Source organism: Hermetia illucens, chromosome 5, assembly GCF_905115235.1.
Source record: "Hermetia illucens chromosome 5, iHerIll2.2.curated.20191125, whole genome shotgun sequence".
Lineage (NCBI taxonomy): Eukaryota > Metazoa > Arthropoda > Insecta > Diptera > Stratiomyidae > Hermetia > Hermetia illucens.
The window spans coordinates 12,244,033-12,267,929 of record NC_051853.1 but is presented as its reverse complement, the minus strand read 5'-3'; the positions used below and the strand labels follow the sequence as shown (position 1 = coordinate 12,267,929).

Below are 23,897 nucleotides of genomic sequence, written 5' to 3'. Positions count from 1 at the left end.
TCGACAGGCAATCCTAAAATTTATTATAACACATATCTATATCCAAGTCTACACAAAGCGTGTGTTAATTTTCATTTTTATTCTCAATAGTAAGTATACTTAAACATAAACGTCTCTCCGCGGGCAGAGATCTTGTGATGACAGGTTAAAGCATTTTCATATTAATTCCGAAAATAATGAAAACAAAAACATATTTCTTTAAATTGAATCATTTTTGGACTAGTACAATAAGAATATATTTAGAAAAGGCTAAACGAGAAGAAAGCAAGATTCTACACAATAAATTCAGAATAGTTTACGAGAAACATGATTTTCTATGATTAAATCTATTTAAATTATCATAATATTCGTTAGATCCTATCAATATTCTCATATTCATTTATTTCAACCATAATCGTAACACTTGTTTTTTTTTCTTTTGAATTTCAATATTAACTCACGCATTTTATATACATAATGGCTTGGAAGATATATATAAACATTTGCTCTAATGTTCCTTTTTACTTCTAGTTGGAACTTAAGAATTGTTTGCTTTCGCTCCGTAGTCATGGCTACGGAAGACACTATACCGATAAGGTATCTGCAACGACTGCTATTCTTTTCATTTACTTGCCTTTCTATAAGTACAAGGCTTAATATGCCTAAAGTCTGGCTTTTCTTCAATAATCTTCATATTACGTATTCAAATGAGTCTTCCTTAATTAGTTTTTCCAACTCGAACCTACTTTTAAACTAAAAACTTTAGATGGACGAAAATATAGTATTGCAACATAATCGGGAGGGACTTAAAATAAATGAAAAAAAAGAAACAAAGAAAAATATAAGGACAAAAACACAAAAAAAATGTACAATAAAATAAACCAGAAAAATAATTACAACTAAAAAAAATTAACTAAAAATAAAAACCACGGGACAATTGAAAAAAAAATCGATCGACTTTAAATTTAAGGGAACCAAAAATCGGTTTAAAACTAAACTAAAATAATGAATGAAATGAAAACAGAATGGGCGAAACTAGTTGACTGCAGCACATTAATTAATATATCAGCAAAAAACTTCTGTATGGAATGTCCTTTGAACATATTCGAAATATTTTAAGAGAGATTCGAACCTAATACGATTGGTAAAAGTTCCATGATGAATATATCTTAAAATGTCGCTTCATCGTGCTTTGTATAAATGTAAAACAGATAGAGCGCATAAAATTTGTGCTAATTTCTTAATTGTATACAGTGAAAAATATTTCGATAGTTTGTTTTTTTTTTTTTAAATATTTTTCTTCAGAAAGCAATAATTTCAATGGCTCAATTTAAACAAACAATTACGCTTGCAACAAAACAGCATTCGATGACGACGACGAAGCAACAACTGACAGGGATGAGGTGGACGATGGAGATCCATTGACGCTTGTATCCGAACACATTTCAAAGAATTTTTGAGTGACTTCCTCGAGTGTTGTACTATCGTCCCAAGTTTCCGGATAAATGGATTTCTGAAAAAAAAAAAATGAATGGAAAATATAGGACTTGATTTCTCATACAATGCTACAGGATGCCTCCACTTAGTATTACACAACTGTTTCAAACACCCAATAGGAGTTTTTCCATATGATGTGAATGGGAAGTGCATTCTTCGCCTGCAACCAAGAAGACTTCATATAGGAGGTTCGTCTCCCGGTGTATTGCTTGAATTTGTATGGTGGAAGAAAAGCATCGCACATGTATGCCGTTTATCAATCGCATTCCCAAGAAAATCATCTAGGCGCAATCGAAAACTGACACTCCAATACATTGAAAACATGGACAACCCCCACTCCATATAATATTTCTGTCAACGAATAATCGGGCAGCCAATTAAGTCCCTCATACCGAACTCGCTTATAAGCTATTACATTTCATGACGCCTAGAAACTGGATTTGCTCCTCCTGTAGGTACATCATATTCATCATATTGGACCTGCAGATGTAGTCGCGTAATTGTAATATAATTACATTTTCCTTAACTCTACCTACGAACTTCCTGATTTCGGGTACACACACTTGCCAAACCTTAGCAAACCGTCGCAAATTCAAGCATGTGGAGAGTGTGGTTGGCTTGGTTTCTATAGGATTACAAGCGCTTGAAGCCGATCCGATCGAATGTCAGTTTTTTGCCACAAATCAAAGGAAATTTAAGGCAAGCACTTGCAATGCGCCCACACGTTTGATCATAGGAATAAAAACAGAGTATCCGATGCACGGAATCGCCTTAGCAAAACCTGCCGTCAGAAGACACTAACGCACTTCTAAGCGTTGTGGATGTGTAATGTGCTCGCCTTCTGTTACATATGCATTACTTCTTTCGCCTTCTCCAGGCACAACCTTAAAAAGGAATGCGTTTGATAATATACAATATTCACCCCTTTTCTCCCATTTTTACACCCCTTACCTTTCCAAATATACTCCTAATTTCCTTTCTTCCTCCGCGACATTATATATTCATCACATATTGTTAAATGCAGGCCGTTAGGTTGACTTGGTAGAGGCAACTGAAAGTGCATTGGACATGAACTGGACCGATACCGTGTGTCTTGAGTAAATTTTTTTTCTTTCAATCTCTCGGTTATTTTTTTTCTTCCCACATTCATTTAATAACATGAACTTGAAACCAGTGCCAGCGGCAGCATAGAAAAAAACAACAACAAAAGGAGCGAATTCCATCCCGTTATTGCGGACCGTTTATCTGCAGTATCTTCGGTGAAATTCTTTTCACGGAATGTTGCGGTCCTCCTGCTAAGGATCACAGCCATCTCGTTGGACTAAAGCAGTAGTTCCTCTGGAAGTCTGCAAACAGAGTTCCTGGTGCGCCCGATCTCCCGTTTTCTTCTTCTTTTTCTCTTCAGCCTTTGTCGCGTTCACAAGCGGGGTCGGCTCGTCGATCGGCTTCGCCATTTGGCTCTATCGAATGCCTGATCTGGGTGCAATCTCGAGGCTTTCAAATCCCCTTCTAGCGTGTCAAGCCACCGTTGTTTAGGTCTCCCTTTTGGTCGTTTACCATCGACTTCGATGTTCAGACAAATCTTGGCAAATGAATTCTCGTTTTGCACGAATTGCGTGACCATACCATCGAAGACGCCTCTCTCGCAACTTTTCCACGATCGGTGCAACCCCATAACGATCGCGGATATCCTCATTTCGGATGTGATCTAAACGTGTGACGCTACTAGTCCAACGTAGCATCTTCGTCTCCATTACCGCCTGACGTCGTTCATTGTCCTTTATAGTCAGCCAACACTCAGAACCGTAGAGAGCGACTGAACGGACGACATTGCGGTAAATTTTAGTTTAAGATGTTCGTTGATACGTCGATCACAAAGAACACCAGTTGTGGAACACCACTTCATCCAGGTTGCGTTAATGCGTGAAGCAATTTCTTAACGCAATTCTCCATTGGCTGATAGCGTTGACCCGAGGTATTTAAATCGCTCAGTTCTGGGCGGATCACTGCCGTTGACAGTGATTGTGCCTGTTTCATAGGGATCGGTCGTCGAAAATTCAGTTTTGTTTAGATTCAATCTGAGACCGTGTTGCATGAAACGATCATTCCGTTTTCTGCTATCATGTATCCGCGGATCGGCTCTGATTTGCGGTCGTGCACTCAAGTGCTGTTTTGGGGACCTTGTGGCAACAGTTAATGAAAAGAATTGTTGAAAAGAAAAAATACGACATTTCGTTAACTTTTCGTTACATTGTGCAAGCAGTAGTGGATGATATTGGTCAGCGAATAATCCAACATGAAATCTTAGGCACTGATTTCATCAAAATTTGAAATGCAGAATTTCCTTTTGCTTTCGCTGAACACGACAGTGTGTGCTTCCTAAGATCTCGGAAAATTCCCAACAATAGGTACCCAGGCAAGCTACACTTTTCGGTGTGGACTATGGTCAGTGAGGTCAGTGTTCTGGTTAACTAACGCGCATTGTAGATAATTTTGTGACTTCGTCAGGGACACGCAGGATAACCCCACGTGTCAATCTCCGACTACGGACGGCCAAGCTCCACTCCACGCTAAACGGATTTGACGTTGTGCAATGGGGAACAGTCTTTTTCAACGATCGGGATGGTGACATTTTCTTTACGTTTTGTTATTTTGATTGTAAATTTGAGGGTAATACTTCACGTTGATACCATCTGGGCCCTTTAAAGAGCCATTAAAATCCGGTAAAAATATTGGACATTCTTAACAATTTTTTGTTTTCTGAAAACCCTCTTCGTCTCTTCTCCTCCTTAGCCCCACAAAATCCTCATGTTATAGGGACATTCTTCAAAATAATAGCCGAAGGATGTCACGGTTAGATGGGAACCTCAGAGGCGATGCCTTAATAAACATCTTAGGTAGGAGAAGCAGGGATCTAGGCTGTGATCCGTCGTGGATCGTCCTTCTCAACCGCAGCACTCGGGTCCGGGGATTTACGGCTTCATGTGCACGGTCGAGTCGTCCTTTTTTTTATTTTCATTTTCAGGTCTTAGCTCGCGTATTGCTTATTTCATTAGACTTACGCGAATCCCCATGTTTGTGCAGTTATTTTTAAAGTCCCTTGCGGGCTCACGCATCGGTATAGGTACGTGAATTTTGTATAATGGCACATGAGGGATCGTAGCGCTCAAAAGATGATGTTAATGCATGTTTGATTTGTGTGTTTATCTTCTTCTTCTTTTTCTTCAGTCTTTGTCCCGTTCACAAGCGGGGTCGGCTCGTCGTAATCGGCTTCGCCATTTGGCTCTATCGAATGCCTGATCTGGATGCAATCTCGAGGCTTTCAAATCCCCATCTAGCGTATCACCGTTGTTTAGGTCTACCTTTTGGTCGTTTACCATCGACTTCGATGTTCAGACCAATCTTGGCAAGTGAATTCTCGTTTGCACGAATTGCGTGACCATACCATTGAAGACGCCTCTCTCGCAACTTTTCCACGATCGGTGCAACCCTATAACGATCGCGGATATCCTCATTTCGGATGTGATCTAAACGTGTCACGTCACTAGTCCAACGTAACATCTTCGTCTCCATTACCGCAAGACGCCGTTCATTGTCTTTTGTAGTCGGCCAACACTCACAACCATAGAAAGCGACTGGACGGACGACATTGCGGTAAATTTTAGATTTGAGACGTTCGTTGATACGTCGATCACAACGAACACCAGTTGTGGAACGTCACTTCATCCAGGTTGCGTTAATGCGTGAAGCAATTTCATAACGTGTAATAAATTGATGGTTGCAGATAGTCAGAAACACCATCTGAATTGACTATATATGATTGCCATAAACCTCTATTGGGGCAAACTTATGCGCTGGCAAAGTACTTCAACTAACTCAACACTGTTTTCCTGTTTTTAGTTCTAGGGTGCCCCACTCCTCGACCATCGTGAGGTAATGAGTTTTATTGCATAGCATAACCAGGAAGAAAGTCATTGCTCTTTCTCAATACATGGAGTATCCACTGTCATTCCCTCCTTCTCAACAACGGGGTATCTGCTCCGTACGCTGATCTAGTTCTTCATTTGCTATTGTCTCAAGTTAAGTACCCCGATATCACAAGGCAAACATCAGTTGATGAAAACCTTCGAATAATCATGGCCGTCGTGTGTCTGCGAGAGAGAAGCATAGTCTCTGAGCATTCAGACCGTAGGCCATTGTATTCGATTCCCCCGTCTAACAAAATGTTCCAGATATGTTTACGTATCGCAAGATTTCCGTTAGGAGATGTCCTGCTACCCGCTGCAATGAAGTATAATATATCGGCTCCAAACCTCCTACTTCTGCAAGTCTTCTTGCTTCTTGACAGAATAAACTTTGAAGTATGTTTGGTTAGTTCTGATAGGAAGAGTTTGGTGTGCTTAGCAGCATTAAGGCTTCGCCACCTGTCATGGGAACCTTGTTCCCAGGTTTTGAAGACAACATTAGCCAATGCTCCTGACACTCCAATTGCTGGTTCTGGACCCGACACGGGGAAAATTGAACCTTTTTTTGCTAAGGCATCTGATTTCATTTCCCTCTGACCAAAATGATCAGGTATCCAAAGTAGTTCCAACGTATTGAATCTAGAAACCGAGTCTAGACGGTTTCTAAATTCCCGAACGATTTTCAAAATGATCAAAAGACTACTCCACGCCGTTAGTGCAGCCTGACTATCGCGGCAGATTGCGATGCGCCTGCCCGTCAAGGGTTTGTCAATCATCCAGGGTGCCGCTCTTACGATCGCGTACACTTTAGTCTGAAAAGATGGCGGTCTGAAGGAAAAAGATGGCGAAGAAAAATTCCATATATCCCGCCACACATTTTTGTGGAACTTCTTAGTTTTCTCTGACAGTGCTGATCAATTTCCATATACAATTCTACTCCAGTATAGCAGCAAAAACAGCAAAGAAAGAACATTGGTGCAGAGCAGCCTGAACTTCGTGTTGCTTTTGAGATAATTGCATTTCAAAATGTTGTACATAAAAGCGAAAGCGGATTTAGTGCTGCTAATGCGACATTAAGTTCGATGCCACCGTCAATAGGAACACCACTTGCTAGATATGCAAATGGTTCGCCGCTTTTAATGTTCTGATCGTAAATGCAAATGAGAAGTTTGCGATGACCAAGGAAATTGAGATCCCTGATTGTTCGTGTCTACCTTCAGTTCGACTCTGCTTATTTCCTTTCCAAATCCAAAGTGATTTGGCGTAGGTTTATGACTCGGTGAGATAGCAAGCAAATGTAATCATCGCAGTCGAGACGCGTGTAAAAAGATGACATCATCCATTGAACCCCTGGCGGACTCCACTTTGGAGATTTTACCTCGATGCGGAACGTGACATTTCTCTGATAATAGCTATTAGTTTTCTGAAAATGCCAATGGCAACCACATTCAAGTATCCATATCCAAAAGGCAGTTAATGATATATAACATACGGTTTCGTTCAGAGCAGGGGCAACTCATCAGACGCTGCCTCACCTCTCTGCCCTGGACCAAAAGTCGTACACTTTTTGCAACTTGGATGCTTGCCCCAGAATGAGGGTTCCGTGGACCACAACAGTGGAAATATGTTGCTTTGCAACTGATCCGATCCGCCATCAAGTAGATGGCGGGGTATTTTCAAACCTACTTCTATATGCTACCAATATTGCGAATTAAATACTTACATTAACATTTGACCTTTCACGAAGAGACTGCCAGTTCTCCAGAATCCGAACATACTGTGAGTGCTTTTCCCTATCATTCAAACTTTGATAGATGTGACATAAGCCCGAATAGTCATACTCCAGACCCGAGTAAGTCTTACCGAATAAGCGAAGGCCTATCAAATGAAAAATAAAGTAACAACTTATCTAAGGAAGATCAACAACTTCAGCAACTTACTTATTTCAATACTCCTAAGATAGAGTTCCTCCGCTTCTCGATATTTTTTCATATGATAATTATAAAGTGAAGCTAAATGTCCAATAGAAAGACCCACTTCATAGTCATATGGCCCTAGAAGATCGGTTTTGATCTTGATTGCCTTTTTATGCATTTCCTCCGCTTCCTAAAGGAAAAACAAATCCATGAAGGAAAAATTAATTTATATATCACAGTCGTACTCACTTCAAATCGTGACATGCTCTGATACAAACGTCCCAAATTCCCATAATGTTTAGCCGTTTGCACATTAACTTCACCGAAAGCTTGCAACGATAATTTTAAAGCACTTCTATGTAAGTTTTCCGCTTCGCCCAATAATAATTTATGCTCATTCCCTTCATTTGAAACCATTTTGTCTATCGCGATTTCTTCCAGCAGTAAAGCTTTCACTCTTTTCGCAGATGCCAACATTAAGTGTTCGGGAGGAACTAGATCTTTCATAATATCAATAGCATTTTCAACATGCTCACGCGCTTGTCGGAAGTTACCAGAACTATACTCGTGTACATAATAAGCGTATGATATGTCTTCGTGAGAGATTGCAACGTGTAAGTTCCTTTGACCGAAAAGGTACTGTTTTATCTTTAAAGCGTCATTATAAACATTAACACTCTGCGATACTGAGTCGACAGTGAGAAGGAAGAAACCATAGTCTAACAGTGCATCTGCATATTTCTGATGACGTTTTCCAAAAGTCAACCTGCAATTAAAAAGGAAATTTTAGTTTTATTTATGAACTTTCTCGGCGGCAACGTATCAAAAAATAAATATAAATCAAAATCGTTTGAACTTCATCTTCAGAGCTTTGGCTAATTTTAAGCATTGATCCTGCTACATATTCCACAGTATCAGAAATGCTGCCCTTAAACTACGCAAATAGCTCAAAGAGCTCAAAGGTGAGCCCCCGCCCCGGTGAATTCCTCCGCGACTGCCGCCCGCATTCACACCAACCAGAACCGGGACTCAACCGATCGCTTGATGTTCAATTGAACCTGTGAGTCGCCGCCGAGAGGATCCTTCGAAACCTCCCCGGCTTTTGATCTTCGCCGAACTTGCAACCCCGCCTACTTAGACGTCAAACTTGCCCGTCCCGTGCAGATCGTGCTGATTGCGGACTGAACCCAAATAAAGGGTTGGCAGCGAAGTAAAACAGTAAAGACCACGGAAAGCACCACGAGCCCAGATTGTGTTGCGCAACTCGGCTCGCGCCCGCTTTCCCTTGAATGGAAAACGTTAAATTCGCCCAAAGAAATCACCGCATGGCCACGGTTTGTGAAGATTGTGATGAGGTTACTCTCCGGATCGGTGATTTTGCTACATTGTGTACCCCGTCCTCCGCCGCCCGCTCGCAGGATAACGTCCAGCCGCGGGAACCCTGCCGCCCTAAAATCCAACAGATTCTCAGAAAGTCAACGAAAAATTCAAACTGCTCTCTCTTCTATCTTTAAGTAGCTACGCCAAATAGTCGGCTATACTCTCGGAAAATGCAATTGTGTCAAGTAGCGCACTTGGGAGGAAGTGACTCCGCACCTTAGATCGCTACTAGCGACGTCTCACTTATTCTGTACAACTGAAAATCGGTCTGCGCATAAAGCGTCTGCTTCGGGGTGCGTCGTGGGTGTCTTTTTCTCTACTCGTGCGGACATTTGTGGGTGCGGCCTGCCGTGTCGATTAGGTCTTAGGCAGAACAGTTTCACTGCGTCTTCGTAACAAACTCGCGTCGTAACATTAGTTCCCTCGTCGTGGGCGTCCCTCCATTTTAGCGGCGGAACACGGAGCAGTGGTTCGTGCATTTGGAAACACAGTTCCAGATGTCCGGTATCACAGCGAACGCGACCCGCTTCAATTATGCGGTGGTCGGCCTGGACGAGGAGTCCATCCTTGTGGTGTCCGACGTGGTGAAGTCGGCTTCGTACTCGCTGCTGAAGACCGAATTAATCAGACACCTGTCGGTAAGTTAGTCGGCAAAACTAGACCACTCGCTGGAGGGTTTAACGTTGGGAGATCGAACTACTGCGCGAAATAAGGCAATTGTGTGGGAGCAAGATCGGCGACGACCTGATCAAGTCGCTCTGGCTGCGTCGGCTCCCGGAGTACACCCAGGCGGTCCTCGCGTGTGTCTCCGGTTCCTTGGAGGAAGTGGCAGCTGCGGCCGACAAGGTGCACGTACGCCCGACCATAGCGGCCATTCAACAGTCGTCGGACGAGGTGAGCGACTTAAGGCGCGAGATAGCCGCCTTAACAAATTCCTCCCGTATCAACACCTACGGGTATAGGCAATTGGACGTGAGTCTTGGCTTGCGTAGAACATTTTCGTGGCGTTTCATCCTGGCGGATGTCAGCTTCCCCATACTAGGCGCGGACTTCTTGTGTCACTGTGGGTTGCTGGTGGACTTGCAAAACAATTCCCCTATAGAACCCACGACCAACCTTAATTCGTCGGGCCAAATGGCATCTTACCCAGACAATAATCTTTCCGTTCTTTTAGAAGACATTACCGACTCTCGTGTTCAGGCACTTCTCCAAAAGTTCAGCCAGATTACTACCGAGTGTAATAATAATAATCGTTGGCACAACAATGCATATTGGATCAGGGCCTTGAAGTGTGTTAGAGCACTTCATTTAAGACCGTAACGGTACACTACAGTAGACTGTAGGAGACAATGTGGTCAGCATTGCGCTCGCCCGAGATTATTACCCTGATTTGACTCAGGTACTCATTCGCAGCTGAGTCGACTGGTATCCGACGTCAAATCACGGTACAAATCCCTCTGCCACCAGCGAGATTTGAACCGCAACCTTCCGTACGACAGCCTTGTGCTCTAACCACTCAGCTATTCGGACACTACCGAGTGTAGTCTCTCAAAACCAGTGAAGCACAATGTGCAGCACCACATTAACACTACTGGTTCCACGATCTTCTCGAAGGTCCGTCCTCTACCACCCCAGGAACTGGCTATTGCGCAGAAAGAACTTCAACAACTTGTTCAACAGGGTATCTGCAGGCTCTCAAATAGCTGTTGGTCTTCCCCACTACATATGGCCCCTAAACCAAACGGCGAATGGCGCCCATGTGAGGACTACAGAAGACTAAATGCACAGACTGTTCCTGACCGATATCCAATTCCACTCATCAACGACTTTGCGCATCACCTCGCGAATTGCCGCATCCTTTCGACCTTGGACTTAGCCAAGGCTTATCATCAAATCCCTATAGCTCCAGAAGACATTCCAAAGACGGCAATATGCACACCCTTTGGACTCTTCGAGTTCACCCGGATGACTTTCGGATTGTGCAATGCGGCGCAAACCTTTCAAAGGTTCATTCACTCAGTCCTGCGAAACCTTGATCTCTGTTTCGTATACTTGAATGATGTTTTGGTCGCTTCTTGCACAGAGTCTGAGCACTTAGCCCATCTCGAGGGCATTTTTCAACGTCTCCAGCCGGCTTAGTCCTAAACGTTGAGAAATGCAAATTCCTTTAAAAGCAGGTGAGATTCCTCGGCCACTCCATTTCCCCTGAAGAAATACAGCCCGACCCAGACAAGGTGCAAGCGATTACAAGCTTCCCGCGTCCGAAGACAGTGAAAGAATTGAGGAGGTTCTTGGGAATGCTCAATTTCTACCGTGGTTTCCTGCCCAAGGCCGCCCAACACCAGTCCGTTTTGAACGCGTACTTGTCTGGCCCCAAAACTAAGGACACACGAGAAATCATGTGGTCTGAAGAGGGTATCCGCGCGTTTGACAAATCCCGTCAACAACTGGCTGACGCTATACTCTTCGCATTTCCTCTGCAAGATGCACCCCTAGCCGTTTTTATTGATGCCTCTGACATCGCAGTAGGTGCTGCTCTTCACCAAAAGGTGAATCAAGTCTGGCAGCCGTTGAGCTTCTTCTCGAAGTAGTTGAACCCCGTTCAACGGAACTACAGTACCTACGATCACGAACTGCTCGCCGCATACTTGAGCACCAAATACTTCCGCTTCTCCCTAGAAGGTAGGACCATAAGCCTCTCACGTATGCTTTGAAACAAAAGCCCGAGCTTCGACACCTGAGCTTTATAAGCCAGTTTACGTCAGACATCCAGCACGTGTCCGGCAAGGACAACATAGTTGCTGACGCTTTGTCTCGTGTCTCCGAGGTTAACATCGCCGCCTCACTCGACTTCCATTGCCAAGGCGCAGGAGGATGACGCGGACTGATGGGGAACGCAGTTACTTCTATTGAGCGTTCAACCTTTCTTATTTTTCTTAACAACTAAGCCTAGCATAAGAAAACTATACACTACAAATCAGAACATTTTAGAATTTTTAAAAATGCAACAATAACAAAAAACTGAACAAACCTTGCACGCTTCACAGCCTGATTGATTAGTATATGCGCCCTTTTGAATTCTCTTTTCACAACACATGATTTGGCAGCCTGACGTAAAACATCAACGATGATTCTGAAATACACAATTTCCATTAAAACTCATATTCAAGGTACCATTCAAATATTCACCACTCACTTTTCCGGAGTATCTTGTTTTAGCTGTTTAACCGCTAAAATACTCCACTTCTGACTATGATCGTATTCACTACGCGAAAAGAATAAAACCGAAAATCGTGTGTATATATTCGTCAATAGATTGTTAGGAATACGCTCGAGAGTTAGCTTATCCATAATTGCTAAAATAGTATTGTATGTGCGCTCCGCTGATTTAAAGCTACAATAAATTGCTTCCGAATGCAAAAGCCTAAAACGAGAAAGCGTTTCTTACAAACATAAGTCTATTTACAGAAATCCAATCAAACCTTTGCAAACAATCTAAATAAACCACTAATGTCGATTCATCCTGGGTAGACTTATCGAAACTATTCCCAATGGCCGTTAGAATCTTTATACTTTCTTGTACCCAGCCAGCTTCGGCCAAAAATGAACTTAGTCTTAGACCAAAATCAACTATATCGCTCCCGATTGTCTCAACTGTGGTGCTCTTATCGCGTTTGGATTGAGGTGGAAAATATTTCATGAGGAAATTATACTCTAATTGCGTAGCTAGTGGCCGCCCAAGTGTTGCTATACAATGAAACAACTTCTGGCGGGCTGAACTGAAGCGAAGCAAACGGGCAATGATGTCTAAGTTGATCAGTTGATTTAGAAGCATCTTTTCCAACTTGCATGATTTTGATATCTGAAAAGAAAGAAAAAAATAGTATTGATCAGTCTTTTGGTTTTTAAAAAATGTGAATGTTCCGCTGTTTGTTCTCGCTTTTGGATAATAAACTCCACAAGTTCCTCTGTTTAGTTACGTCAATCGATTTCAAGGATTTTCTGACTGCAAGAGTCTGACTAAGAATATGCAGACTTTTATTCAAATAGGAGAATGCGAAGCTGGACAGTTTCGCACAGTTCGAGAGCTTTGCACAAAAGCAAACGGTTTTCCATACTCTATTAATCCAGATCCGCTTGCTTTGAATTTGTTATGAACCTTACTCCAATCGATTCATATCTCCCTAACGTCCCAGCAGCAATCATTCAAAAACACTTTATTCTAAAATATTTGGACTTATCACGAATTTTGATGGAAATAGGGTGACTATGGAATCCCATAATTACAGCTCCACGGATCTGAAGGAAACCATGTAATATTTCTATTGACACAATACCAAACCCGGTCGGGAAAAAAAGGAGAATGCTTACTACAATTTATCCCTAAGTGGAACACAGTCTAGACAAGCCAGTAGGACCTATTTCAACAGTTGTTTTCAGCACATGAATTAAAAACTCTGAGCTTCGCATTCCTTGTTACTTAAAGGTACCCCCTGGTTCTACCATTGTTATAGTTAAATTTTTTCATGTCCTCTATCGGACTAATTTCCAATCGGGCATCTTGCACATTTATGACGATCACATCTAGCTTACTTTGTATGGCCTCCTATGTAAATATTATGTAATAGGCCTAAACCTTCCTCGAAGTGGGGGAGAAAACGGTCGAGTAAGCAACAGATGCAAAAAAAACAGGATAGTTAAGTAGTCCACTGGAGCTTTCGTAGAAGAAAAGTTCCTGGGGGCATTAGAAGATCATGACACGAAGGGCATAACGCTGGAAAAAATGAGCCAGCTATGTCGGCGCGTAACTGAGGCATGCTGCTCTAGAATGCCGCGACGGAAACTCCACGACAGTAGGAGACCAAACTATTGCTGGAACCAAGAAATCGCGCTGTTGAAAGCACCCTGTCTGAGATCAAGGAGGCTTTGTCAAAGGACAAGAGGAATGCCAGAATATCGGCAGTCGGAGAAAGAATACCGCGATCTTCGAAGTAGCCTTAAGAAGGCTATACGGGAAAGTAAACGAAATTGCTACAAGCAATTGTGGCCTTGAAGCAAATACGAGCCCGTGGAGCGCTGCGTACAAGGTTGTAATGAACAAGATCCGTGGGCAAAAATCACTCCAAGTGGCGTGCCCGCGACTCTTTTTCAAAATAGTCGCAATCCTTTTCCCCCCAACAGGACGAAAATGAGTCTCAGCTGCTAAAAGCAAGCCCGCATGGTTGATAAGTACATTTGAATCGTGCATGCCGGAAGGAGCGTTTCCCGCCCAATGGAAAAGGCAGAGGTTGGTTCTGATACCGAAGCCCCAAAAACCGCCTACCGCACCCTCTTCATATTACCCTATTTGTCTTCTAGACACTATGGGGAAGATGTTGGGGAGAGGGATATAAAACAAGGCTGGTTCCCTTCGTCGAGCACGGTCCACTGTTGATGTAATTGTAACGATAGCGAACCTAGCTCATGAGGAATTGACCGTCGAGAAATGCTGTGCGGTGGTAACGCTGAATGTCAGAAATGCCTTCAACTCAGCCAACTGGGGTTAGATTAAGGGCAGCCTGGCTAAACTGGGTGTCCCTGGTTACTTAGTTCGGATAGTCGAGAGTTACCTTTCGGAGAGGCTTCTTTGGTACGAAATAGATGACGGGCTGAAGGAATATGTTGTGACAGCAGGAGTTCCCCAAGGCTCCGTACTGGGGCCCCTGTTGTAGAACATAATGTACAATAGAGTGTTCGGCCTCCGCCTGCCAAAGGAGGCAACATTGATTGATTTTGCAGACGACCTGGCGGTGGTCGTAGTTGCAAAACACCTGTACGGAAGTGAAACCATTCATGCCATCATAACATGGCTCCAAATGGTGAAACTGAACTTGGCGGAAGATAAGACGGAGGCGGTCCTAATTACCAATCGCAGGAAAACCGATTCTGTCCAAATCCGGGTTGGTAATAACGAAGTCGTTTCAAATTTCAAAATTTCAAATTACTTGGGGGTAATAATCGATGCCAAGTTTGAATGGGAACTTTGTTTATGCGCGCAAAAAGGCAGCAAAGGCCAGCTAATCTCTAGCAAGTATGATGCCTAATATTGGAGGACCAAAATATAGTCACGAACTGCTTATCGCAGGGTTGGTGAAATCCACTCAGCTATACGCGGCTCCTCTCTTAGCGTGCGCACCGGATAATACAGTGAACCAGGGAAGGGTAAGTTCAGCATACCGGTCAATCGCGCTGAGGGTGTGCAGTGCATATAGGATAGTATCCGATGAGACAGTGTTCCTCGCGGGACACGGTGGTTACAGGAATTACTTACATCGCTTCTTCTTCTGCGCAGCTACACCCGAGAACCCGGGGCATGTTGTGTTCCATTGTCCTAGATTCAAGAATGAAAGAGGGATGTTAAACGATGCCCTCAATGCAGTTATCAGACCGCACAATTTCGTGGAGGAGATGCTGAAATCGGAAAGAAAATGGAGTGCGATAAATGCAACAATAATTGCGATGCAAGAAAAGCTCCAGGAACTGGATCGAGTCCCCCGGAAATTGCGACGAAAAAAAAATGACCTAGTTGTACTGGTGTAAATCAGATCCCTCCTCGCGAAGTTATACTTGGTCCCTCGGAGATATGGGCGAGGAAGTGGAGTGGTTTTAGTGGGTGAAAACCCCATGCACTGCTGCAACCTGGCGCATCACCGTCTTTTTAAGATTTTCACCTCCACGAATATAATAAAAAAAAACCCCTACTCGCAATCCGCGAGTTCCATGCAAATGAAAGAAATCTACTTGATTCTATCACAGAGAGAATTAAAAAGGATATTAATTTATAGATTCGCGGTCTACAAATTTCATAAAGGACTAATTTTTAATTGCCCCTGATATGTGTCCATGATGCGACAAAATGATCAGTCCAAGAAGCATTTATTCATATGCTCTTTGTAAAATGTATTTAAAAATCAGAATCATTCATCCTTACTCGGTATAACCTGATAATTCATAAATCAAATTCTTGACAAATTAGCAATCTCTGAACGTTTATATAATTTAAAACTTACCCTTTCTTAGCAAACCAACAATGTCTCTAACTTTAAACGCTCTGTTGTCACCTTAACTTCTCAATGAAAAAATAACTTTGCTTCAAAAGAAAGGAGTAATTTTATATTGAAATGTCGGAAGTACTGATTATGGACAAACCACGAAACCTAGTAGCAACACATAATAATTTCTACAATTCCAATGTTTATACAGTTTCGGTAAAGCGACTGTTAGATGAAAGCTTTCATGGCTCCAAATATTTGTGTGTGTTGCTACGAAGAAGTAACAGAGTGAATCTTGATGGAGTCTAGCTTGATGTGTTGCAAAGGTAATCGCTAATCGCTTCTAACTTTCGAGCCGTTCTTTTAACGTTTGAGTGAATATCAGTTAGTGTATTTGAGACAACATATAGCACTCAAATACTGTAAATGGATGTACTCCTCCGTCTGTTTTCCAAGATTTCGAAGTGTAACAGACTTACAGACATCAAAAAAGTTACGCGACATGTTTTTGTAAGTACTGAAATTCGAGGATGTTAGCACAACTTACGAATGATCGAAACTTAGAGAAACAAGGTCGATAATTGACTATATGGGATTTTTCTAGTTAGTACAACATCTGATGGCTAGTAAATTGGATGGCCTCGAGATTATGTCGAATTCACTGTTTTGCTACCATGAAGAACAAGTTCTTGTCATGAATGTATTTAATTTGAAAGCCCACTAGGTGTGCTTTACATGATAGTCTCCGGTTGGGATGAATCTACCCCCAGTATTTCGAAAAAACTTTTCAATATTCCGAGAAGACAAAATTCCAAATACAGATGTTTGCTTGATAACACCGCTACATGGTGGCAAGTATGAACGTTTTTTTGTGAGTATTTCCAAACTCCTAACTACATTTCGGTAGTCAGAATTCTGATAGGTTTGGACTTTCCTGCTGTTCATGTTACCTCATCGCAAAAGAGAGTCATGAAAATTAAAAGGGTCAATCTGTTGAATCAAGAGGTTGGTAAGCTAATTACCTTTACGTTCCTAGAATAAAAATTCATATTTGCCGCAAGTTCTGTAAGAGCACTTTCAAAATCAAAACCATTCTTTTCGCGGCAACTTCCGCTGCATTAACCAATTCAACGGTGGTTGCTTTTGCAATTTCTTTGGTTCATCCTTCCGCCTAAATTTTTTTTGTACTCAACCCTTTTGAGGCTTTTGAGAGTCTTGGCCAGGAATCTCACATCAGCCAGAGGCATATTGCCACTGAAATACATATTCCTATTGAAAGCTTCACACGCTCCTAAAAAAACTTTTCATTTGTCGAATATTTCTCAAGATGTTTCTTTTCCTACTTCTCTTTGTTTACTCTTTTAATAATGACTTATAAAGAATTAGGGTTCATAAGAGGCTTTTCGATCTTGGGAAATCTGAAGGTTCTATTCTTCTAGGTGAGCAACTAATTTCCCGCTGTTTGTAAACAGATGGCTCTAGCAGTAAGCGCTGTGGGAACGCGACAGCGATCGCCACATCTAAGAGCGAGGGAAATCATGCCGATCCATACAAGGAATTATTTCAGGCAGAAGACACATGGACTCTTGTCATACCTATCGTGTCGGGTTTCCACTCTTCGCGCAGCGTACGAAGCCATCGGCGAATAAAAGTGTCCAAATCAAGCACCAGTGTTTTCATTTGATGAGAATCCAAGTACCCATAGGGGTGACCCCGATAGTTCCGTTTTTTTTCGCGCACTCAACGCCGTCAGTAGAACATCGCATCATGGTGACAATCAGACGGAGCAGTAAAACATGGTGTCCAACATTGCACTGAGACTAAGGGACAACCAATAGCCGAACGCCTGAGACGCTTGCCACCCGACAAGTTTGAGGCAGCACGCAGTGAATTCGAGTATATGATCGAACAGGAGATCTGCCGACCGTCCAAGAGCCCCTGGGCCAGTCCGCTATTGATGAAACAGAAAAAATATGGTTGGCATCCATGCGAAAACTATCGCAGACTCAATCTGGTCACCGTTGCTGATAATCCAAGGGATCAATGGCAAAACAATATTCTCAAAATTAGACCTGGCATTCCACCAGGTCTCGATCCCCGTTTGGGCGTGATGACTTTCGGATTCCGGAACCCCGCGCAGATATTTCAGCGGTTGTTGGATTCCGCATTACGCGGTTTCATATTTTCAATTACCTTGATGACATCCTCGTCGCCTCGACAAGGATGAGCAACATCTTCGGACCATATGTGAACGTCTGTCCGAACATGGACTTCGCATCAATCCTGAAAAGTGCACATTCGGGGTTGATCAAGTGGAGTATCTTGGGCACATGGTCACGAAGGATAGTATCGAGCCACTCAAGGCGAAAGTCCAAGCCATTCAGGAACTCCCGAGGCTGAAGAAAGTCAAAGATCTTCAACGTTTTCTAGGGGTCGTCAATTTCTATAAGTGATTCCTGCGGAACGCAGCCCCTTTGAAAGTCTACGTATGTAGAAACAAGGGGAATGACAACACCTAGATAGAATGGAACCCCGAATCTCCTCGAACAAGTCATCACCGAAACTCGGCGTATCCAGCCAACGATACAGACCTTCGAATCTCAACTGATGCATCCGATCAAGCAGCGGAAGCTGTTTTGGAATAGTTCACCGAGGGTGAATATCGGCCGCTCGGGTTCTTCTCGAAAAAATTTTTGGAGGTCTATTTGACAATAAAATTCTTTCGCTTCATGGTGGAAGGTCGCAACTTCTATATCGGCACCGATCACAAGCCATTGATACACACGTTCAAGCAGAAATCGTAGCGCGCGACACCCATACAGAACAAGCACTTACAGTACATTTCGCAATTCACTATCGAGATAGTGCATGTCTCTGACAACGCGAATGGGATAGCAGACACTCTTTCGAGAGGTGACGTGGACGCAATAACAATGCCGGCATTTGTCGACCTACAGCAGTTGTTTCATGAGCAGAAAAACGACGCCGAACTTCACAGTATCTTGTCATCCGACACAGCGCTTCAGCTTAAACTCGTTTCAGTCGACGATAGTTCCAATTCAATCTACTGTGACATCTCGCAGAAGCGAATTCGGCCCTATGTACCAGCCAAACTTATAACGACGATGATCAATATTTTCCAGAACCCAGCACCCCCAAGTCCAAAGTCCACCAGCCGACAAATCAGGGAGAAATACGTGTAGCCTTCAATGGACCGTAATGTAAAAACTTGGGCCAAAAATTGTCAACAATGCCAACGAACGAAGGTTAGTCGACATGTTCACAACGAGACAATGTAGTTTCCACTTCCAACCGAACGTTTCAAGGAAGTACACATCGACATCGTTGGACCTGTACCGCCCTCGAACGGATCGCGTTGCATTCTCTCGATAATGGACTGATATACGAAGTGGCCGGAAGCAGTTCCGATGGCGGAATGCGTGGCAAGTGCATACTACACCACATCGTTATTGTCGCCAATTCCGTGTTCCGCCGCCACATATCCGAGCACTTTGGCATTCAGATGTCCGGATAGCTACGTAGTTAGAGCACAACGCTGTCATACGGAAGGTCGCGGTTCAAATCTCACTGGTGGCATTGAGATTTGTATCGTGATTTGACGCCGGATACCAGTCGAGTCCGCTGTGAATGAGTACTTGAATCAAATCAGGGTAAAAATCTCGGGCGAGCGCTATGCTGACCACATTGCCTCCTACAGGGTATTCTAATCCTATAGTGCACCGTTACGGTCTTGAATCAAGTGCTCTAACACACTTCAAGGCCCTGATCCAATATGGATTGTTGCGCCAACGATTATTATTATTATTATTAGCATTCAAATCGCCCATCACGATCACAATGTCTTCTACGACGTGAAATTAGTCGTAGAAAGCATAGCATTGGTGCATAGCCCTGTACAATTGCGATGCTCCTTAACCTGAACCTTGCAGTCAGAAGTTTGTCAGAAACCGATTCTGGAGACAAACAAGCATTCTGAGGACCCTGAGCATCTACCCAGGCCCGAAGTCTGTGAGGCTATGCATCGATCGCTTCAGGCGTGGTATGAAGCGGCATTTCTCGAGCTGCACGCACGATGCTGGCCTTCAAACTCTCCAAATCGGTGTAAGTTCAATCGCAAGCAATCGCCTCTAACTTAGCCCAAAGGCTGTAGTCCAGAGGATTCAAATCTGGGCTGGCTGGCGCCCATTCATCCGCGGTTATGAAGTCAGGAACATGCGCCGCTAACCACTGCTGAATTATGTTGGTTTTGTGACCAAGGGCCGAATCCTGCTGGAAGCACGACGGCTTTCCAGCGAATAGAGATTCATTCAATGGCTCGACTACATCCTCTGGCATCTTTTCGTACACGCTCGGATTGGTTTTGATGCCGGCCACGCAGAACGATGACAGAAGTCGGATGATTACGACGGAGGACTCGCGGAGCATTTTACTTTGGCTTCATAACAATTGTGGACATATACTCGATCATTTTTACGGTTGAATTTTTCCTCGATGATAAACATTTTTTCATCAGAAGATAGAATTTTGCCATATTTTTTACCGGGAAATCGTTGCAGAAGAACAACACACCGGGTTCGCCGTATTTCCTTCAGTTTTGGCGTTAACATATTGCTATCGCACCGCCGGGAAGCACCGAGGCCGAGATCTTCTCGCAAAATACGACTCACACTTCGAGTTGAAACGCCCATTTCCGCCGACAATCGTTTCTGCTTGCGGAGAGGATTGCGACGAACACGTTCACGCACAGCATGCACGACATTCGGGCGATGTTCAGAGCGCGGACGCCCCTCCCGCAGCCTGTCAATCACATCAGCTGTTTCGCGGTATCGAGGCAATGTCCTAAAAACGAATAGTTCGTCTACCAGCAGCTTTTTTAAGAAACTATGAATCTTTTTCGGCGTATTCCCACATTGGTGCAAAGCAATAATCGCAATTCTTTTTTTCTTAGTTACCGAACTTAGTTACCATGTTGTCGCCCACGCGCTGCTTACCTTCGGAACCTGAAAGTCTGACGGAAGTGGGGTATGGTTAGGTACTCTCCGTGCGCAGTGTTACCAGTTTAGGCGCAATAATCATTTAACCACGAAAACAATAGACTCTGGTCCATGAAAGCCTCTGCCATCCTTACAGTCCGTAATTCAGCGTGGGATAGGCAGGGATTTGTGCTGCAGACTAATTTTATTCTGAAAATATATTCCAGCACTGATTTTTTCGAAACTAAAAGGCTATCTTACTAAAAATCCCGTCGGTTAAAAAGCACTTTAACGTACTTGGGGTTTTCATTCCGTTTGTTGAAAATACCTAAAAGTATGGGAACAAGCCATTGGCTTTACCGATTATTGCCTCACAGATTCTAAGGGCAAACCACGAATGAAATTCATTATCTGTAAGAGTATTCTTTCTCCTAGAAAAGACCATAGAACAACTCCGAGAAGAGATCCCAATTAACATGACCCGCAAATTAAAAAAGTGTCCCAGAAAATCACCCTCTCAAAACGTTCGTTAAATTGGCATTCTAAACGTTTAAATGTCTCCGACGCTTTCTCTTCCAAAACGGCTCGAGCCATCGCAGAAATATTGCAAAAATACCAAAAGTGAAAGTTCTGCCGACAGCGAACTTCAGCCGCGGGGACTGAGGCTAACACGCCAGCACAGAAGACCTTCGAAAGTCGATTTCGCGTGTTGCTGTTTACCCAAGCAATTAGACGCCACAATTAGAATCCACTCAAAACTCGTTGCCATTGTTTGAAGAGCAGAAGCAAGTACAAGCCACGGTGGATCATGGCTGGATTAATCCACGCACCAGCCGAGTTGCTGAGCAGATCACTGAGCAAATGACGCAGAGGCGTAATCGCCATGCATCAGAGCAGCCTTAATAAACACTGATATTTGTCTGAATGCATTCCGTGGCGCAGATTATCTATCAAAACATTCTGTTTTCGCCCGACAGCCAGTCGCTTCCACGGTGACTGGCGCGGCTTATCAAACTTCCTCCCCAGATAAGTCAGAGGCCACGGCGGTGGCGCGTCAAATGAAAACTCCGTCCATTGTCTCGCCTAGGTCGCGTTTACTCTCTCAACAAATCCCGGGTCAATTTTAGACCAGGTGAACAGTACGCTATTCTCTACATCTGATAATCTGATAAATAACATCAACAAATAATTAACAATAGAAGCGATGTCGTGCGGTTGAAAACAATTCCGTGTGGGAGGCGCGACAGCAGCCAAGACATCTTCCCTTTCAGTTGGCACGCGCCCAGAGCCCTGCGCCGATCACCTGATTCCTGTCAAAGCAGCGAAATCAAATAGGCTGGCGGCTTCCTGCGGACCTGCAAGACATTCAATTGTTATCTAGCGCCACGGCACCTGCACGAGTCTTGGAAATCTTGAGAAAATTCTCGGAACGCATTCCAGGCAGGCACTCACTCTGACAGTTCTCCAAATTGACAAATCAAACCAACACAAGCGCACATTAGCATCTGCATACAACTACACCATCCGTACACGTACACAGCAAGCCAAAAACAAAAACACACAGCACTTAGGCAGAGGGACGGGACGGGCCTCAGGGGGGGAGGGAACGGCGACGAATGGACCACTGCCCGACCGTGTCACGACACAACTTTCCCACTCACCTTCACGTAAATGTCGGCCAGAACGATGGGCGGCAACAACTGCAAGTAATTCACTCGCTCCAGAGTATTCACGTTGTAATTTAAACTCGCGACGTACGCGGACACGCACTGTTTATAGAGCGACATCGGACGTCTCGGCAAACCGTCAGCAGCCTCGTCAGCCATGTTGTTCGGACGGGACTGGCCGTCATCCGTCCCGAACCAGTCGTACGCAGGAACGAGACAGCAATGATGATTGTGCAAGGCGGGGAACTGGAACATGTCAAGCATGTTGAGTAGTTTGGCGACTGTGGTTTTGTTACAGCGGATCAAGTGGTGGATCCATACGCATTCGGCCGTTATTTGTTTGCAAGTCGACATATTTAAAGCGAATAAATCAATTATCAAAAAACATTATCTATTTTTTTCAGATAATACTTACAATACCTCGTCTCCTTGTTAAATTCTGTTGTTCGTATCTTTCTTATTGCTCTGCTTGCAGCGCACTGAAACAACAAGCAATCAAAATGCCATTCTTCGGGAGCAACTTATTTATAGAAATCGATGCGCATGAACTCCTTTTGCAGTTGATTTGCGCGGATAATGCACAAAAAGTGATTGGCCTTTCAATTGAGCTCTTTGTTTGAATACAAAGTTACGTAAAAACGTCAACACGTGCGTTATTGATTAAATCGATTGACTCTCCGTGTATAAACATTCCACGACGAAAATAGTTTTAAAACGAATGCCTTATATGCGTAAAACAAGTTTTCGTGTATCATTGACCTTGTATGTGTGATGTGACTTTGAATTTATCAAACTTGATTTAGATTTATGATAATGTTATATGATAACAAAAATATTAGAACCAAGATTTAAACCTTTTACAAAATGGTCAATCGATGAGTTCAAACATGTCTTTAAAATCCGCAATATATAGATAGTCTCGGTTACGCAGACCCTTGAAAAATAATGTAGCCAATGTACAAATTCTGTTCGAAACATGTCACTAGAGATTTAAAGCTGCTACTATACCAAACAATGCCAATCATTATGTATTCCTCCATGAGTTGGGTTTTTAGCGAAAAAAATAGCAAGTCTTAGCCGCATTTAAGAGAATATAATGTAATGAATGTAATTTATGAACGATAACATCATTATTTTGATGTGGATAGAATCCATGCAGTGAAGATGTTACGATGAATGCTAGCAGTTCGATGAGATATGGGCCGAGGTTCTTCCTTCTCATATATTATTTCCCTGTCAGGACACAGAGATTTTATCACGCGCCTTAAGTCAGGAGTCAACAAACTAACCCCACCTGGGGTAAACTACTCTATTAGAGACGTGAAGTCTCGAGGCGGAGTAATACCATCGAAGATTTCATTCCCAAAGGAACTAAAATGCCACAAAAGAGAATCATAACGCGCGAGGAATGGATGGGGAAGGATCAGCTCTGAGCTGATTCGGACATCTACGCGACGAGTGGCCCCGC

General features: G+C 43.3%; 1 protein-coding gene and 1 long non-coding RNA gene across 2 annotated transcripts; both read right to left on the bottom strand.

Moving 5' to 3' along the window:
• On the bottom strand, positions 1-22,987 carry LOC119656861 (amyloid protein-binding protein 2). Its single transcript, XM_038063516.1, has 9 exons — positions 22,845-22,987; positions 22,424-22,710; positions 12,220-12,599; positions 11,934-12,161; positions 11,769-11,870; positions 7,607-8,123; positions 7,382-7,547; positions 7,165-7,319; positions 1-1,492 (listed from the first exon to the last, which is right to left on the bottom strand). Exons 2-9 carry the CDS (start codon positions 22,691-22,693, stop codon positions 1,322-1,324), a joined length of 1,989 nt encoding a protein of 662 aa, XP_037919444.1. The 5' UTR covers positions 22,694-22,710; positions 22,845-22,987; the 3' UTR covers positions 1-1,321.
• Positions 21,837-22,417, bottom strand: LOC119656862. Its single transcript, XR_005250108.1, has 2 exons — positions 22,215-22,417; positions 21,837-22,117 (listed from the first exon to the last, which is right to left on the bottom strand). It is a non-coding gene; the product is annotated as an uncharacterized LOC119656862 (long non-coding RNA).
• Positions 22,988-23,897: the final 910 nt, after the last annotated feature.